We start from the raw sequence: 20,424 nt of genomic DNA, 5'->3' as shown, positions 1-20,424 counted from the left end.
CCCACATAGGGCTCCCTGTGGGGGTCTGCTTCTCCCTCTCCCTCTATTTCTGTCTCTCTCTCCTTCTGCCCCTCCTCAACCCTGTGCATGTGCACACATGCGTATGTTCTTTCTCTCAAAAAATACATATTTAAGGTAGAAAGTGAAGGGGTGCAGAACATGCCACCCCAAAATATGCCACTTAGGCATATTGATTATTTTGAACTGAAGGCACTAAGAAAACAGATGCAGGAAGGATTCTTTGATCTCTTTTACCAAAAAGCAGGTCTTAAAATTTCCTCTGAGAAAGGTGCCCTCTTACCAGGAAGAGAACATTCTTACCACCAAAGGCAAGACTGATGCCAAAATGGACCTGTACAAACAAGTCTACTAAATAATTTTTATCTGCCATTGGTTTCACGCATATATTTCAGAGTCACTGTCCCACAATTTACTGTCCCTTACCCAAGCCCCCTTTCTTGTCACATCTCCACAATTTGTTGTTCTTTGCATAAAAAGGTATTTAACCTGTGGACCTAATGATTTCTTTGGACCTTACTTTCTTCTGAAGACTGCCATATACACATAAGAATATTAAATAAATGTGTATGTTTTTCACCAGATAATGTATCAGTTTAATTCTTAGGCCCAGCCATAAAAACCTAAGAGGGTAGAAGTATGTTCTTCCTCCCCTACAAGAGAAATAAACATTTGAGTTTAAAAGACCCTCCAGAACCAGTGTGGAGAAAGAATAACCAGTGATGGAAGGGTGAAATAATCAACTTGGCTGGAGTACAGGATTCACATTAGAATGTATTTAGAAGTAAAATAGAATGCTTGTGTCAGTCTAAGACTGTCAACTTTATCAGTCTGCAGTGGTACATACATCGCTAAAGATTTTTTGAACAGCAGTAATGTGCATTGTTTTGGAAGGCTTATCTGGCCATTACTAAGTGGCTATTAATATCATCTTGCTAAATACAATAAGGGTTTGAATGAAGAATTGAAAGAATATAGATGAAAAAATCAGGAACAAAAGATTAGCAGTCCCAAACATGATACCTGACTAGTAGAATCATGGAAACAATACAGATACACATTAGGAAAAAAAGCTTAAATGAGAAATTTTTGGAGCTTTTGAGTCAGAGCTGACTAAAAGACATGTATGTAGAAATATCCAACAACCCACAAGCAGCTGAAAATGTGAACCTAGAATTCTGAGGAAAGGTGTAGACTTGGGACTCATTCTCAGGAAAATGGGAAAAGAGAAATACAGAAACCAAAGACAAGCTTTAAATGCCATCATCTAAAGAATCAGGAAGCAAACTAGACTGGGTGAGGACCGAAAATAAGTAATGCAGCATCCCAGAAGCTAAGAAGTCAAAGGGTTTAATTCAAATAAGAAAAAGGACGTGAACTTCAAAATGTGAGTTGCTATGGAACTGTCAAGTTCACTTGTAATAATTTGGTCATTTTTAACAGTTTAAACAGCTGTGTAGTTTACCATTTCATCTTCTCAAGGATAACCAGGAAATCAGAGTCCACCATGTCTTGGGCTAGAGTTAATTCCTATCGCCCTCCGACTTTTAGGGGTTGGGAGCTGAAGATGAGGAGTCCTCAAGTTCCCATAGCCTTCGTTTTCTTACCACCAATTGTAGGTTTTTGTTACATGTGCAAACGAGCACCAAACAAAATATTGTTACTCCTTAGAAGTCACAGCCTCCTAAAACATGAGCCGACGGCAGGTTATCCAGTATCTGCACAAGTTGAGTTGCACAGCTGTGAAAACTCCAGGAGGCCCAAGGCTCCTCTATTCAATCTAGACAGGCCCCTGCAGAGCACTCTTGAAAAAGCCAAGGCAGAGGCGGACATTGGGGTCAGAAACCTATGAACCCGGGACCTACCTTCCCCCCTCCCCTCCCCTCCCCTCCCCTTTTTTCTTTCTTTTCTTTCTTTCTAGATTTTATTTTTAAGTACCGTCTTCAGCCAGTGGGGCTAGAACTCAGCACCCCGCGATCAAGTCCTATGCTCAATGGACTCAGCCAGCCGGGCGTCCCAGGCACCAGGGGCTTCAGGGCACAGGAATCCTGCATGCCGCTCAGCCTGTAAGCAACACCCCTTCAAACTCTCTCATCTGAAGATGAAAAAAGTCTTAAGATAACGGACCTTGAGAAACTAATGAAATGTACGCACCCTCCCCACACAACAACGTCGTCTCGCATACTTTTCCCGGGGCTCTTTAAGAGCCCGACGGTTTCCAGCGAAGCCCGCATCCACCAGCGAGCCGCCCCTCGTCCTTAAGCCTTGCGCAGGCGCAGGGAGCGGGCAGAGGGCTGGGGCGGGGCGGGGCGGGGCGGGGCCGGGAGGGGAGGGGCGGGGCCGGGAGGGGAGGGGCGGGGCGTGCCCGACGCCAAAGGCCCTCGCACCTCCCCGGAAATGCCGTGTCTTCGGGCCTCGGAGACAGAGAACTGCTTCCGGGAGCGCGGAGGAGGTCACAAGTCATGTGACGACGGCTTTCCGGGGAGACTTGTCTTTGAAACTGTCCCTGAAGTTGCGGCGGAGAGAGCACCGCAGCCCAGAAAGCCAGTAACTCGAGCCGCTTCGCTCGGTATACAGCCGGGGCCCGCAGGGGGCGCGAGCGGTGAGACGGAGAGGGAGAGCACTGGCCTTCCCCTCTCCTTTGGGCCTACATGTCGGCGACTGGAGGGTGGAGTGGGCTGAGGTAGGGCATCCCAGCTTCCTTCTGGCTCTTTGGGAACTCCCACCTCGCTTGGGCTTCCCTGGTGCGAGTCCTAGAGCCACGGATCCTTGCCCGGCCGTGATGAGAGCCGACTCCGCTTATTAGGCTGGAGGTGAGAAGAGAGTGAGAAGAAGGTCTTGAGGGGAGAATCACCAGGAGTTTCTCTTCCAGGAGTGGAGATTGATCCTGCGGAAGAAAGGGGTTCGTCATGGCGGATGTGAGTTAACACACCCACACAAGAGGAAGCGGGGAGGGTGGGGAGTTTGCTGGAGGCCTACTGCGCGGGGAGAGGCAGAGCTTCCCGAGCAGAAATGAGTTTACTTTTAACCCGCCCACCGCCATGTATTTTCTGTAGACTCCGGAGTGAGTGACTAACATGAAGAGATGTTCTGGGTCCTGAGTTTCTGCCCACGGTGAGGGCGGAGGACGCCAAGGTGTCTGAGGTGGAGAAAATTGTACTCTTGCCACTCCCCAGTCCAGCGGGCGTTAAGAGAGGCTCTGAACACCATTTGAATTTCTAAATGGCGTTTTGCGGCTGTGTGAATCTACTTTTTCCCAGTAAAGTGGTCATGACGTGTCTCTAGATTCACTGGAGGCAATTTGAGATGATTTCTGACTGATAACCTCATTAGCACAGCAACAAAACCCAAATTCGAAGTTTAGGAAACTTGATTGTACTAGTTACTAGGAACAACAGGGAATTAACACTACGAATCTTTATATTTTACATCCTGTTATTATTTTACTTCTGTACATGCTGGGCATTCTTCGAAACACTGAACGTATGTAATTCTTACAACTTTCAGGAAGTAGGCACTGTTACTACCCTTGTGTTCTAGATGAGGATGCCAAGGCATAGAAAGGTGAAGTAACTTGCCTCAGGTTACACGGCTGGTAAGTTGTAGAGTCCAGGTACCAAGCCAGACAGTCTGACTCCAGAGTTTATGCTCTTAACCGCTAGGTTAAATGGTCATTAAACATTAATATCAATGTGATTTTTTTTTCTTTTTGGTTGCAAGATTATGTGTTTGAATATTTAGGAACTTTGTATGCCTTTACATACAGACACTTCATTTTTGGGGGTGTTTGTCATTATGTTCTTGAGACCTTATTCTCCAGGCATCGTCAAATCACTATATATCTATTGAGCATCACCTTGCAAAGGTTGTTGCAATAAGGGCTGTGGGTGAAATAACAACAATTAAGGTATAATTCCTCTCTTTAAGGGTTTTTAAATTTCTTTTTAAGGTATAGTAAGCAGGTGATCATAAATGTATATACATTATTGTGTGAAAATTCAAAGAAGAGAGGGATTACATCTGGTTTGTATTTATCAGGAAAGCTTATTTGGAGTATTTGGTGGTTGAGATGAGCTCTAAATAAGTAGCATTTTTTCTTAAAGTTCTTTAATAAAGAATTGTTATTAAAATGAATAGTATAAGCAAAGTTTGAGAGATAGGAAAGGGAAAGAGATGTGTGTGGAGGAGCTGTGAGTTGTCCACTTTTGCTGGGGCTGAGGTTATGAGGGTGTGTTAGGAAGCAAGACTGTAAAATTAGGTGTTGACCGTATTGTAGAGAGGCTCAAATATTAAAAGAATTTGTAGAGAATTTTTTAAACAGTGGAGAGCCACTCAGATGTTGGTTCTCAGCCTTGGCTGCACACAGAATCATCTGGCACCTCTAACCCAGGTGAAAAAGTACAATAATATGGCTACTAGCATTGTAGAATTGTATGGGATAGAAATGGGAGACCAGCATACCAGTTGGACTAGCACAAATCATAAATAAAAAAGTGAACCTGAATTATAATGTCAGTTGAAAAGGAGAGGAAGAGATCATTTTAAAAACATTTGACGTCACAAATCATTTAGAAGTGATAAAGGTGATGTTATTGATGTTATTAGGGTTAAATGTTACTCTGTGTTTCAGACCTGAATAATGGGATTGGTAGTGCCATTAGTGGAAACAATAAGAGATTGAGGAAATCTATATTTCACAAGAAATGTTATGAGTTGTATTTTAATGTGTGTGTTTAAGATAAGAGCAGAGGTTAAGATGGTGATGATAACATAAAATAAAATGAACATTCAGGTTTGGAGAATAGTAGGGATTAGAGGTTCAAAACAACAGATACCTGATTTACCTAGGTAGACCTCATAATTGATACCTAGATTGTCAGTGAAATTCACCAGGTGAGAAAGTGTAAGGAGAGGAAATAAAATAGTGTTTAATTTCTTTAGTCCCAGCTCTCTTCCATGCTTAACACTTGACACACATTGTCATTTACTGTAGTCATGAAAACAAATGGAGTTTCAGAGAAGTGAGTTTACCCATGATTGTTAAAGTGACATTAGAAGGCTTATCTGTGGACACAGAAAGATGTTTATAATACATTCTCAAGTGAACAAGACAGTGGCAACAGGATGTAAAATAGTATGAAAAATATGATCTAATTTTACAGCTAATATGTATTTGCTATATTTTTGTCCAGATAGGCTAATTAGTTTACATACATCTTCTCAATAAATTTTAACAACAGTCTTATGACATAGGTTCTGTGATTTATCCCTTCTCAACAAATAATGAAACTGGAGCTTAGAGAAAAAGGCTAATAAATAACTTGTTCCAAGTCACACAACTAGTATCAAAATCAGAAAGAAAACACAAGAAAGATTATGTGAGTGACAATTTAAAGTACCTGAAATGTGGGTGGGACAGTAACTAGAGAACCAGTACAAGGCATATTATTATAATGTGATTTCTTATATTCTCTTTCAGGACCTAAAGCGATTCCTGTATAAAAAATTACCAAGGTAAAAAATTACTAATTTGTTATTAAACAAATTCTGCATAATATATATTGATTTTATGTAACATTTCGTTTCTGTATATTATAGACTAGTATGTATATTATGCTGCTGTTTAGCATTTTCACATATTTGACATTAGCACAAGAAATATCCTTTGAATTTGCAGATAAATAATATGAGGCTTAGAGAAGTTATGTGACTTGTCTGAAGTTAAACAGCTCATGAATGCCAGAGGGCTAGAAGTTAGATTTCTTGTCACTTGAGAGTTCTTTCAAATATACTGTCAGCAGTTTACTGGATTATACTTTAAAGTAGTTAGAGCAGTTTTAAGGGGAAAAACCCTAAGAACATGCCTTTCCTCTAGTATCATTTTTAAGACCTAATTGCTGAGTCTGCATAACCCAAAAATGCTGGATATAGACAGCATTCATACTTGGAAAAATCACAAAGGTTTCTTTTGCCTGCACCCAGTCCATTCGATGCACCAGTATCAATTAGGTTCTGTGTGGACGACAGCAAACTTCCTTTTAGATATTTTTGTGGTTCAAAGGACTTTGTCACTTTAGTTGTATTAAAATTCACATTTAGCTTAGTGTAAAGTAATACCTGAGAGTTAAGAATATGAGAAAGAGAATACAACTTGAAACATCCATTTTTATATTTCAGCATTACTGAATGACCTTTGAGGTGTAAAAGTGAGATTTTTTTTTTTTTTTTTTTTTTTTACTTTTTTAAGAATTCTCCAAATGTGTGAATTTTAAAAGATTTTGGATGTCAATTTATTTCTGTAGGTAGGTTAAAAAAAAAAAATTCTCTTGTTTGGATTTTTGCGTGAATTGTTTGACGTGGTTTGCCTATTGACTTGTGCCTTTACCCTGGCTGCAACCGGTAGAAATTAATGACCTTGTCTCCTGGGTTTGATTTATGTATATTTTTCTATATTCAGGAAGAACATACTATTGAACTGTTAAGTAACTGTTACTTCTGGTTTCATGTTAATGTAGTACTTGAATTCATTTTCACTCTCTTCCTTCTAGTACTTGCAAAACTAGAGCACTGATTCTGTTCTTAACATGATGAACAGGCTTTGCTTGGTAGTTCAGGGCCATAAAAATGACTGTACAAGCCGAAACCGTCCAAAGCAATTTTAGTAATCCCTGGGGAAAATGACAGTTGTTTTGTGACCTTTAGAAGATTTTGTCAAAACATTAAAACCTTTTGTTGGTTCTGTTTGAAGGGATAGAAACAAATGCTAAAACCAATATTTGTTTAATACACCACAATTTAAAAACAGTGGAAATACTGAGGATTACAGTGTTAGTTTCTTTGTAGAAAACTTCTCAAGTGTGGTTTGAACAGTGCCTGCTTCTTTGCATATATAGTAAAATATATGAAAGGTAAAACCTTAAGATAAGGAGCAGGCATCTTTTCTGTGCCTTGGCAAATTGGCATACTCCTTTCTAAATGTGGATCAGCTTCCACCATTTTGTCCTTTGTACTGTTGATGTTCAGAGTTTTTTGCCAGCATCACTTCCTCTGGGAGATTTTCATCCTTTTCATCACAGCCCACTTTCGTAAATTCTGTCAGTAAGTGCACTTTCACGAAGCTCCTCTAACTGCACGTCTTGTGCACAACAGTAAAAATGTCAGCATTCTTTTGGCCAGTTATCTCATCTATGAGTGCTTGCTTTCTATTTGAATTTCACTTCCAGCATTGTCACCTTTACTTCCTTTGCTGTATTTCATCTTTATTAGCCAGTTCCCTATTTCAGTTCTGTTTTTCTTTTTAATGTCATATGCTTTTTCATTGGAAGACAAGGAGATAATAATACTCCATGCTTTACTGTCCCTGCATAAACTAAGTAACAGATGCTCAGTGACCAGTCACCGACACACTTTGAAAGAAGTGATGGGACAGTGTGCATCTGTCATTTACAGTTATTCACACAGTGATTTGTGTGAAGAGTTAGTGGAGTTTGTATTGTATGCCGTTACTCACTTAATACACCGTACTTCCTGAAATTTGAGCCATCCTGTCAGGGAGAGTGGAATTATTTCATTCAACTGTGGTAACTATAGTCCACATTGGAACTGTACAAAATGAAGGCTTTCTGTACTTAGGCTTTCTGTATCTGCCTCGTTGGAGGTTTAGCATATTGAATGGATGGTAAAATTGACCAGTAGGGTTGGAAAGATACCACACTGGCAACAAAATATAGGAGCAGAAGCCTAGTTGATATTTGTAAAAAGAGTATTTGTAAGAGTGTGATGAAAATCTTTCTATAGTAGAAGAAAGGGATTAGGACCATATGTTTGTTTTGGTTTGGTTTGGTTTTCCCCCACCACACAGTTCCCCTCTTGAAGGCACCCATTACCCTCGAAGTTAATTTACACACCTAGAAACAAGCAGGTAAATAAGCACACATATTTATACATGTACACATAGGTCTTGGTTGAGGCTATTAGGACAAAGTGTACCATAGATTGGATTTCCTATAAATAAGTGAAATTCTCACAGTTGTGGAGGCTGGAAGTCCAAGATCAAGGTGCCAGCATGGTTGGATTCTGGTGAAGGCCGCTTTCTGAGTTGCACATTATAGACTTCACCTATCTCCATATGGTAGAAGGAGGGCTAGCTAGTCTCTAGCCTTAAGTAAGGGCACTATTCCCATTCTGAGGGCTCCACCCCATATCCTAATTGCCTCCCAAAGGCCCCACCTCTAAATACCATCACATTGGGATTAGGGTTTCAACATACGAATTTTGGGGGTGACATAAACATTTAGTCCATTGCAACAATACATATGTGTGCCTACCCTTGTTATTATATAAGTTTTGTTTCCTGTACACACACTATGCAAAACTATGTTTTTTCACTTAACAATATACCTTTGAGACCAGTCCTTCCCAGTGCATAACAAAAAACCTTATTTTTAATGGCTGCAAAGTATTCCATTGTATATGTGTGTCATAATTTATTGATCTTGTCTTTCTTAATAGTTAGGTTTTTTCCTATTTCAAGTGATGTTGCTGTTGATAACTGTACAAAATTGTTTCTGTGTGTACATGTATCTGTAGAATATACTTTTATTTAACTAGTTTTTAAGAAGAATTTCTTTTATACATTAACCTTACAGAGAAAAAAAAAAACCATGCAGAGCACATTTTAATCTGTAGATAATTCCAGAATTGAATGATCATGAAAAGTAATACCAGTAAATGTTTATACATGGTTATTTCATCGTTCTTACTTTTAATGTGAAGTTCATAAATGATAGTGTTTATAACATTTTCTCAAATTTTAATAACACTTCTCTGACTTAAAAGTTTTTGCCACTGGGATCTTTAAAGTTTAATTTCAGTATCTTAATATGAAAATTCCTATTTCTAACTTAAAACATTAAGGTTAACAAAGAATGATCTGGGTTATAGTTATCATTGAACATATTTCTGAGCAGCAGTCTAGCAGTCTTGGATATTACAAGATTATAGGGCTGAAAGTTAGAGAATGTTTTCCCATTCTAATTTTTAACACTTAAGTTTTGTGCTCTTGGAATTCTCTTAAAGAGTTAACACGTAAACTGCCTAATTGTCAGTGTGTGCAGATGACATTCTGATGGCAATTAGTAATAATTAATATTTGTGAATTTTAACTATCAGTTTCTACTTTACATGGATTATTTTATTAAATTTTACAATAGCTACATAAGTAGTTATTCCCATTTCATATTTTTAACAGGTGCTTACAGAGGTTTCATAACTAGCTCAGGGTGGTTTAAATAGTAAATGTAGGAGAGCCTAGACTGGACTATACAGTCACAGGTTTGATGATTCCACTTACTGCTTATTAGGCATAACTAAAAAGATTGCTACCAGACAGACCTTCATTCTTTCCAACCTGTTCCTTCAGCCTAGAGCAGTCTTTCTGTCAGTCTTCTGACCAGTGCCATAACACCTCAGCTTAACTACCACTGCCTTCCCTGACCCACTTGTCTAAATCACCCCCCTCTTCTAGGCTCTCATACCCCACAGATATCTTGATGGCACTTAATACCATTGTCACTATAGCTACTGCTGATGATAACCTGTCATACTTTCATAAATAATGGAAAGATAATTAGCCATTTTAATGGAGAATTATCTGTGTTTTAGATCTTTATCAATAGCATAAATTGGTAAGGATTATAAGGCATGGTTATTCAATTTCTGGAAGTTTTGGCAGAAATTTAGGAACTTACGAGGTCAGCAACTGAGTTGACAGTTTTTCAGAAATATACTTGAAAATCCCCGTAATGACTTTAAGGTACATATTTTGAGAAAATGAAATGCTTCATAATATTTTAACTTCTTTTTTTTCTTTCTAGTGTTGAAGGGCTCCATGCTATTGTTGTGTCAGATAGAGATGGAGTCCCCGTTATTAAAGGTAAAAACTGAGCCTGAGCCACCTGCATGTCAGTGTCATGTTTGCCTTTTTTTTTTTTTTTAGATTTTATTTATTTATTCATGAAAGACACACAGAGAGAGGCAGAGATACAGGGAGAGGGCGAGGCAGGCTCCCTGCAGAGATCCTGATGCAGGACTCAATCCCAGGACCCCAGGATCACAACCTGAGCCACCCAAGTGCACCTCATGTTTGCTTTTGAATAAAAACATATTTATGTCTGAGTAGGGCAGAAGGTAAGCATATAAAAGCTACTTCAGTAAATTTAGGCGATGGTCTCAGTTTAGGGGGAGATGTTTGCTTTTGTATGTTGAAGGCTGGGTTGGAGTTTATAACTTACTACATTTTGAATGGATTGTGTCATCATCAAGAGTTTAAACATGGGTTTATCACAAGCCCAATTTTGCATTAGAGACATTTGTGGTATAATGTAAACATTAGTAAATAGTGCTCAGACTAAGCATGTATGCAGCTGTATATATTATACACACACATTTCCCTAATATATAATTTTTGATCAGTACTACTGGTGGTTGTGGGATAAACTTCCATACATTTGAATTCACATATATTGGTTTTTTTGTTGTTGTTGAGTCTCTGTTAATTTTCTCCTTCTTTCCTAGAAATAAGATATTTTTTAAACTGCTAACTTCACAATTACTTTAATTAATTAGACTCTAACAAGACTTTCTCGCCTAAAGAAGAGCTTGTTAACCTAAAAACTATTTTTTTCCTTGATTTTCAGCCTTTTTTTTTTTTTTTTAGGTTTTATTTATTTACTTATTTGAGAGAGAGAGCACTAGGCATGAGAGCAGTGTAGAGGAGCAGAGGGGGAAGGAGAGGGACAAGCAGACTCTGGCCAGAACCAGGAGCCTGACATGGGGCTCAGTCTCATGGCCATGAGATCATAACCTGAGCTGAAATCAAGTCAGTCACTTAACTGACTGAGCCACCCAGACGCCCCTCAGCTTTTTAAAATATATATGATGTCACTGCATCAGTGTGTATTAAGACTATTTTTACTACTTGTTTCTTAATATGTCATCACATGGATGTTCCTAGTTCTTTAGGGATGCTGTAATAGATTTACCAAAGAAAGATTAAGTAATGTTCTTTACATTTATTTTCCACCTGAGGTTATCATCTGTGTCAGATAATTTTAGACTTTAGAATTCAGAGAAAGTTTAGAAATCACCTAATTTAGTTCTTTCATTTTGTAAACAAAGATGGTCAAGTGCAAAAAGTACATCGTTAGTTCAGAGTTACAAGTGAGTCAGTAACAAGATAGTAATAGAACCAATTATCTTCTGATGTGTGGTTCAGTGTGCATTCTAAGCCACCATACCATGGGCAAGTAGTCACCTGCCTTTTCACCTTTTCTCAGTTCTGGTATTGAGGGCTTTGAACAAAATCAAAATAATGTTGGAGATTTCCCAGCTCTAATGTTCTTTCTTAGGATCTCTGTATTAAGGCCTTAAGCTCTGCACTTATTGGTAGAACTAACTCCATTCAGGCCTTATAATGAGTGAAATAAACTTAAAACAAATGGCTAGCTGCAAAATTATTAAATATCTTCAAGTGATATGTTATAGGTTTTATGAGAGCAAAGGTTTTCTGGAAGCTTTTTTCATTATTATATTCTGACTTGGCTCTCAGTTAACCAGAACATTTAGTTTATTAAATGTACTGATTAATTTGTGTTTTAAAGTAGGTATTAAGAAAATATATACATTTAGAATTCTTTGAAAAAAATTACGAGGATCAGTATTTCCTCCCTTAGTTAGGATCATTCAGTTTCTCATTGAGCAGTTTTTCTCACCAAAATGGATGAGACCCAATTATTGATATGATCTTCAGCATTGTGAAGCATAGTACCTCTTGTGCTCAATATTTTCACTGATTTATGTTTTTAAAAAAAAAGTACGATAAACTTCTATCATATCCACTGCATTGATTTTTATTTAAATCATTTGTATTTCCAGTGGCCAATGATAATGCTCCAGAGCATGCTTTGAGACCTGGTTTCTTATCTACTTTTGCCCTTGCAACAGACCAAGGGAGCAAACTTGGTCTTTCAAAAAATAAAAGTATCATCTGTTACTATAACACCTACCAGGTAGGTTCATAATAATTGAATGGTTTGCTGCTTTCACCTATTATTATAATAGTCTTCTATATAGAATAACTAATGTTATTCTAAATTTTAGTTTTGAAATGTGGATGGCATTTTAAAATCTTAGCCTTCAAAGTTGTGTTGAATTGTAGTAATTGTCTTCACATTTTATTCCAGTATACCAGGAATTAATTAATATGGAAAAGTGATTAAAAGATTTATTAATAAAGTACATTATCCTAAAAAGAGAAGTCAGGTCACTCTTACCTCCAGTAGATGGTGCCCTTAGCTTAACAAATATGATTTCTCAAATGACACACTTATTTTGTTGTTGTGACAAATAAAAAGTTCCCTTTGATGGTCACATGATAAGTTACTAAAATTTGTTATTGCTGCTAATTCCTTCATTTGGTTTAAAGATATATATAAGTGAGGTTATTATGAGAGAATTTCATTGCTACATACCTCTTGATGTGTAGCTGCATTTTTTTGTTTAGAATAAATTAACAGCTTCTGCTTTAGAGCATTGTTTCCCAGAATTTGATTCATGTACTGCTGATGTTACACAAGTGACATTTTTTATTTTAAAAAATAAATACACATATTCTCATGTGTATTAGGCAAAAGATAACAACCCCTTTTGACCTTTAATTTTACTAATAAAGATTAGTTTGAAACTAACTTTTTTTAAGTGATAGTTGATTTGAAGTTTAAATTAATAGTGTTACAGGAAGCAGGAAAATCATCAAGATATAATTACTTGAATGAGAAATACTGACTTTAGCCATGTAATCAAATATTTCTGGAGTCCCTGCCATGTAATAATTGACACACTGCTAGGCTTTGGAGCTAGAGAAATGAAGATGACATAGTCCTGCCTTCAAATCTCTGCAGGTTGAATAATGATAATGTCTCTAAGAGATACTCTGTGGTACAGAAATACTTATTTTCAGCTCTTTCATATTACATGATGCTAGGTAGTATCTTACCCATTGGCCATTTAAATAAAAGTTTTGAAAAATTAAGATATTTGAGTAACATTTACTTAGATCTTACTTTCTTTTTAGGTGGTTCAATTCAATCGTTTACCTTTGGTGGTGAGTTTCATAGCCAGCAGCAATGCCAATACAGGTGTGTTTTAACTACCTTAAATACAGCTTTTAATTTCTTGTAATACCATATCTGAGCAGTATAATATGATAGAAATAGTAGATTTAGAGTCAGCAAAGCTGAATTAATGGCCCAACTCCACCATCTATTCCTTGGCCTCCAGAAAAGTAACTTCTCTCGATTCTGTTTTTCCTAGCTGTATAATGGAGCTAATACCTGCTTTCTTTGTCTGATGGGGTTATTTTCTAGTTCAAATGAACATTGTATGGGTAAGTGATCTTTTAAGAGAGAAAGGAAAATTAAATTATCTTCAGCATTGGAATGCTACATTTTGCTCACATTTGAAACAACTTAAGAAAATAGAGTGGAAAAGATAATCAGACACATAAAATGGTCAAGGATGAGTTCAATTCCATGTAGACCAATCTATTAGAGATTGTTAAATCTTGAATGATATTGGGCAAAATTAATGTGATTTAGATTTTAAGAGTCTGACTAGGATGAACATACATGTGTTCTTTCTAAGGGCCAAAGATTTTGAGAACACACACCACCAGGAAGCTGTATTTTCTATAGCAGATCATAGGATCCCATTATATCCAGTGACCTTGACCAGATATTTATGTTTAAAATAATGACTGTATTCTGTAGTTTACATACTATACTCCCTCTTGGATAAAGTGGGATTTTTTTTTTTTTTTAAGTATTGACTCCTTTAGATTTGACTGCTATTTAGAACTGTTATACATTCTTTTTTCTGCTTTTTTCTTTCCAAGTTGTTTGAGCACATTCTGTTTCCAGCTGTGTCACTGAAACTTGTCTTTAGATGCCTTGTTTTTAAAATGAGGGGTTTAGAATTGATGATCTAGAAGGTCTCTTCCATTTTTAAATGTTTCAAAGCTGTAAAATAGTATATGTGAAAATACTTTGTAATTTATATGGATAGTTGTGTTGATATTTAAAGTATATTAAATATCAGTTGTGATCAGTCACCATCATATACTGAGTCATCAGTTGTTACAAATTTTGATAATGTACGGAATTATATTTTAGTACCTAGAACATTTTTTTTAAATGTTTTCTTCCACTCTCTGGTATGTATGTATGTATGTATGTAAGAGAGAGGAGAGAGCAGATTGGGGGGGGGAGGGGAGAGGGAGAAGCAGACTCCCAGCTGAGAAGGGAGCCTGAGGTGGGACTTGATTCCAGGACCCCTGGATCATGACTTGGCCAGGGGCAGTTGCCCAACTGACTGAGCCACCCAGGCACCCAACCTAGAACATTTTGAGAATCCCAGATGCTTTTAATATTCTGTGAAATAGAGGAAGATCTTTGAGCATAAAACAAACAGTTTCTAAGATATTTAAGATAAATAACTTTTTACTCTGACAAACTAAGGAAAAGCTAGATAGGCTAATTTCTAGACTACATTGTCTCCCAGATTCAACACTAAATTTGCAACATGGAAGTGTATGTTTTACACTCCTGCCATTCATCTTTAAAATTAATTTTTTCAATTGAAATACCCATTTACACTTGAGCTTTACTGAATTTATAAAATAGTTTTCTAATATTTCTTTATTCAAGGTTGAAGCAGCCTGTTTACTTGTATTTTGATAAAGTCTGTTAGAATCTGTTCAGGAAGAAAAGTGTACTTTTTTTTTTTAATTTATTTTTTTTATTTTTTAAAAGATTTTATTTACTCATGAGAGACAGAGAGAGAGAGAGAGAGAGAGAGAGAGAGAGAGAGGCAGAGACACAGGCAGAGGGAGAAGCAGACTCCATGCAGGAAGCCCGATGTAGGACTCGATCCCAGGACCCCAGGATCACGCCCTGGGCCAAAGGCAGATGCTAAACCACTGAGCCACCCAGGGATCCCCCCAAAGTGTACCTTTTTAAGTAAAAATCTTGTATCATTTCTGATCAGTACAGATTTTAAAACAATAAAGTATAAATTATTCTTTTCAAAACTCTTAACAAAATTACAGTACATATAATTTATATCTTCTAATACATATGAATATTTTTAAATGTATTTACTTTAATAATGAAAATAAACTTCATAATGAAAAGAGGTTTTGATTAGTTAGAATTATAGTATTTTGCTTTATTTATGGGGAATAAACTAGATCTTGTTTGCTTTTTAGTAATTAAATTTGACAGTAGGAAATCTAAGTCAAAGACTTTTTCAAGAATATTTTTCTGATGTTCTAATTTTCTTATCTGTGTTTTAGGACTCATTGTCAGCCTAGAAAAGGAACTTGCTCCGTTATTTGAAGAATTGAGACAAGTGGTGGAAGTTTCTTAATCTGGCAGTGGTTTTGACGTAAACCTTTTCATCATAACAGACACAATATCAATCCAGCAATCTTTAGACCACAACAATACTTGTATCCATGTACTCAAGAAAGGGCCCCTTTTCCCACCTTACACTAAAGAAAGAGCCTATAGTTATAATTTATGGACAGATTGATTGTTATCTTTTCTTGTGTAGGGTCTTTTCTTGACTTAGTGAGATCTGGGGTTACCACAGAAACGGCTCATTACATCACAGCTCCCATGGAGTTAGTCCAGTCACAGATATGCATGAGATTCTATTCATTGGATCAGAATCAAAATGATACTTTGATCCACTTGAGCCATTAAGTGCTCCCTATTATATAATATGCCCAGGCCTGCAGAATGAAGCAGACCCTTTTTATTGTGAATAATAATGAGGACATATTTTTCTTTATATTGTTTTATTTCTTTGCATTGAGTGTGAGGAAGATAAATGGCTTAGTAAAAGTAATAAAATCAGTACAATCACTAACTTTTCTATGTATATATTATTTTGCAATATAAGTGAATATTACTAATTGATTTGATTCTTTTCAGAGGGTGCTGCTCTTTAATGAAAATGATAGCTAATGGTTTTTTTCTCCACTCTGCTTTCTATAACCAATCAGTGTTTTAATGTTTGTGTGTTCTTTATAAAATTTAGAAGTAATTCATTATTGAATTCTGTTTCCAGAATTGGTATGTATGTAAACATGGTAGTACAGCCTTTTTTTTTTTTTTCATACATGAGTATAAATAAAATAGTATTTTTTAAAGTATAGTTTGAGCACTAAATAGGTTTCTTTTCTGGCTTCTTTCAAAAGTTTAAAGAATATAATTAACTGAATTCATTTTCAACTACATGAATTATCAGTGAGTTTTGCTTACAGTTGTTGGTTTGGAGACTGTTGTACCTAGTGTCAATTGGAAAGTAAACCCTCATCCATGAGCCTAATTTACTTTCTTTGAAAGAAGTATCTTGGTTCTAGAATATGCCCTTTATATTCAGGAAGGCAGTCCACCATTCAGAGTTGTTAGTTTCTTTGGGTTCTTTGACAATCAGAGTTTGTCACTGGTAGAGTTCAGTACACCTGCATTGAGCACCTGTTGTGTGCCATGCACCAGAGCTACCACACTGCAGAATTCTAAGAAGTACAATTCATATCATATTTGTGCTCCAGAGGTACCTTTCATGTGGAATGTGTGAATGCTGTCCCTGGAGTTGTGCAGTGAGTAGTCAGCCACTGTGCCTGCTTGCCTTTTCTTCCCTCTCTCTCTCTCCTCCCTCCCTCCTCCTCTTCCCCTCTTCCTGCTTTTATACAAACATGCAACTAAGTTATGGTACCTTCTTTTGAAGAACTTACAGCTCCGTAAATAAAAACAGGCATAGGATATAGTGATACAGCTATCCAGGATGCTGTAGAAACCCAGAGGTGGAGGGATTTAAGTTGGGCAAGAGCAGTAGCCTTTATGTGGAAATAGAAGCAGGGGACATGTTTGATCTGCAGGGAGCTATCAATAGTTCATGAAACCTAATAAAGCATTGAATGTGCACATTATAATGTAGAAATACCCCAAAATAAAATAAAATCTAGAATTCCCATTATCTGGGATTATTACTGAATAGTGTACAGGAGATTGTTGCTAATGCAATGCAGAACGTTAACTTCAGATGATAATATATGCCTAAAAATCCCAAGAAAGGAAACTATAATAAATGGAGATACTTTTAATCCTCCCATGGTGAATACTGCTACTATTAAAATTTCTGTTTGAAAGAGATAAATTGTTCTACAGCTTACCTGTAAAAGTAAATAGGTAAAAATCAGAAATATTTGAAAAGGTTATATAAAACTAGATGAACTAGTTTTAAAAGGTAGTATAAACTTGATTAGGTACACAATTAAGTGGGTCAATGGAACAGAAAAACCCAGAAACAGACTTTACTGTGGACATATGAGGACTTAAAACATTATGAGGATGACATAAGCCAGTGGGAAAAGGATTATTCAATAAAGTAGGACAGGCATTTTTTATGCCTTTCTGGTAGAAGTGTATATCTTGTATACCCTTTATATAGGACTCTATGGCAGTCTCTGTGAAACTTCCAAATGCACATAACCTTTGGCCTCATGTATTAGAATTCTCCAGAGAATTAGAACCAGTAGGATACACATTTTTTATTATGTATAAATATATATTATAAATGTTACATAAATATAAAACACTTAGGAGGAATTGGCACTCATAATTCTGGAAGCTGAGAAGTACTATGGTCTGCCATCTGCCAAGATGGAGAACCAGGGGAGCCAATGATATAAATCCCACTGAAGGCAGAAGACAAGTTAACATGTCTTAAATCAAGAGTGAGGCAAACGGCAAATTCCTTCCAATTTTGTTTTATTCATACTTTCAATGGATTGGGTAATGCCTGCTCCCACAGCACAAGGCAATCCACTTAGTCCACAGGTTGAATGATGGAACATCATCATAGACAAGAAATAATGTTTATTTGGGCACCCTGTGGCCAGTCAAGTAGATTAAAAAAATTACCACACCCAGCAATTCCACTTCTAGAAATGTCTACTGATGGAAATGGACATGTACAAAACTATGTGTTTGTAGGTATATTCATTGCAATTTGGTGATAACCAAAAGAATGGATACAACCTAAATATCCCATCATAGATAGGGTAAGCCCTATTTTCTGGGCTTCTTAACAGTACCAGTTTATACCTGTTATTTTTTGGGTAATTATTAATGTTACTTCTTTCTCTTTTTAAAGATTTTATTTATTTTAGAGAAAGGGAAGAAGAAGGAGGGGAAAGAATCCCAAACAGACTCCCACAACCCTGACCTTAGCTAAACCAAGAGTGGGTTGCTCAACTCACTGAGCCACCCAGGTGCCCCTATTAATGCTCTTTTCAACTCTCAAGTGTCTCATTTTAGATAAATTGTTAGTCACCCTAATCAGAGGATTAGTTAAATAAGTTACTACATTTGCCCAGTGGAAAAGAAAAAGGGAGAAGTGCTTTAGTTACCGAGATAGAAATCCAATATATGTTCAGTGAGAAAAGCATGGTGTGAAATTGCATGGTGTGCTGCAATTTATATATAAGAAATAAAAATACACTTGTATGTACATGTTTGTAACAGTAGGGAAGGACCTGGTAACACTTGTAGCCTCCAAGGAGTAGCGCTAGGTACCTGGGGAACAAGGGTCCCAGGAATGAACCTTTTCAATGTAAACTTCATTGGTTTATGAATTTTTAACTTCAAAAATAATAAAATATTCCAGCAAGCAAAATTTATAATAACATGGTTGATGCGGTATTTGGGGAAGAAAATTGTATTAAGGATTGCCAAAGAAACGGAAGCAGAATATATATGTATTAAATTAATTTCAAGGAATGTGATTGCAGGAACTGGCTGGTCCAAAATCTGTAGGGCGGGCCAGAGGGCTGGATATCCTCAGGCAGTAGCTGAGACTGCAGTCTTCAGGCAGAAGACTTCGATTTCCTCACGGAAACCTCAGTTTTGCTTATAAGGCTGGCCTTTCAACTGGATGAAGCCTGCTCAAATTATGGAGAATAATCTCTTCTATTTAAATTCAATGGATTCAGGATGATGGATGTTAATTTAAGCACATCTACAAAATACATAGCAACACATAGATTCATGGTCTATTGAATAGGTACGATGGCCTTGCTAAGTTGACACCTAGAACTAACCTCGGACTACCCTTGTGGGCTCGGCATCATATACATCTTCCTAAAGCATACTTACCTTCAAATAAAGTCAGTAGCCAACTTATATTTCTGTCAAACCTCAAACAACTAACCTACATACAGAAAAGATGTTCACTTTCCCCAGAGGATGCAAAGTACTTGGGCGTTCATTCACTTTTTTCCTTCATATACCATATTTTTTTTAATATTTATTCGAGAGGGGGGGAGGGGCAAAGGGAGAGGGAGAATCCAAGCAGACCCTTGCTGAGCACAGACCCTGACACAGGGCTCGATCCCAGGACCCTGAGATCATGAGCTGAAACCAAGAGTCACTCAACCAACTGAGCCACCCAGATACTGTAGTTTAAAGACTGATGTGAGATTAACCCTTTTTAATACATCTTAAGTTGAATGATAAAAGAATACAAGAGGAAAGTTTTGCTTAATACGTGTATTCATACGCATTCATGTACACACAAACATTCATAACAAGAAATACAATAATCACAGTCCTTGTGTCTCCAGCTGAGTATGTAGCTGTAGCTGGTATTTGTAACGGCCCTCCATTACCCATTCCATATTCCTTTTGCCCTCAGCAAGCACCTCAGCTGATCACAGCTCTAGCCTGTGGGGTGACCGAAACCTTTATTTCTGGAGAATCCAACCCATTGGTAGTCCTGCCTGAATTGTAGTTTTCCATTGACTTTAGTCATGGGACTCGGTGATCCTGAGATTCTCTAGAGGATGTGCTGTGTCATGAACATACTCTTCCCTCCATGGTGCAGTAGCAGCCCAGTGTCCCCCTGGAAGTCAGGACCAATCGGCCCAGTCAGTACAGTTAATTCCCTTCTTTACCTGCTGATTCCAACGGAGAAGTCCAATGAAGCTGGTAGCGACAGAATGCTTCCACCATTCCTTGCTTTGAAACCAAAACCTCTAGACTACCACAGCATTAGAATATGGAGACACTGCCCAGCCCAGCTAGATATTGCCACTTACATGGTGCTCTAACAGAGTCTTCAAAAGGCCATTCCACCATTTTATCAGGGCTGCAGCTTCAGGATGATGGGGAACATAGTAAAACCAACAAATTCCATGACGGGTATGTGATTTATATTAACTCCAAAATCCAAGGAGGCCCGTTAGGTATTGTGCCTCTTTTTTGGTTGTGAAAAGGGCCAGAT

General features: G+C 37.3%; 1 protein-coding gene and 1 long non-coding RNA gene across 7 annotated transcripts; one reads left to right on the top strand and one right to left on the bottom strand.

Moving 5' to 3' along the window:
• Positions 1–1,352: 1,352 nt before the first annotated feature.
• On the bottom strand, positions 1,353–2,334 carry LOC112644755 (uncharacterized). The gene is made up of 2 exons (XR_003126715.3): positions 2,204–2,334; positions 1,353–2,113 (listed from the first exon to the last, which is right to left on the bottom strand). It is a non-coding gene; the product is annotated as an uncharacterized LOC112644755 (long non-coding RNA).
• An 86-nt stretch (positions 2,335–2,420) lies between these two features.
• On the top strand, positions 2,421–16,005 carry LAMTOR3 (late endosomal/lysosomal adaptor, MAPK and MTOR activator 3). 6 transcript variants are annotated; one of them, XM_025423410.3, is made up of 7 exons: positions 2,421–2,620; positions 2,891–2,936; positions 5,498–5,532; positions 9,894–9,952; positions 11,953–12,086; positions 13,151–13,214; positions 15,428–16,005. In XM_025423410.3, exons 2-7 carry the CDS (start codon positions 2,928–2,930, stop codon positions 15,499–15,501), a joined length of 375 nt encoding a protein of 124 aa, XP_025279195.1. In that variant the 5' UTR covers positions 2,421–2,620; positions 2,891–2,927; the 3' UTR covers positions 15,502–16,005. The 6 variants fall into 6 exon arrangements, with proteins under 6 accessions (XP_025279195.1, XP_025279185.1, XP_025279166.1 ...); XM_025423400.3 differs by having other exon boundaries at positions 2,421–2,701; XM_025423381.3 differs by having other exon boundaries at positions 2,423–2,587.
• Positions 16,006–20,424: the final 4,419 nt, after the last annotated feature.

This window comes from Canis lupus, chromosome 32 (assembly GCF_003254725.2).
Source record: "Canis lupus dingo isolate Sandy chromosome 32, ASM325472v2, whole genome shotgun sequence".
NCBI lineage: Eukaryota > Metazoa > Chordata > Mammalia > Carnivora > Canidae > Canis > Canis lupus.
The sequence above is the reverse complement of the archived record's forward strand: the minus strand, read 5'-3'. Positions and strand labels throughout refer to the sequence as shown.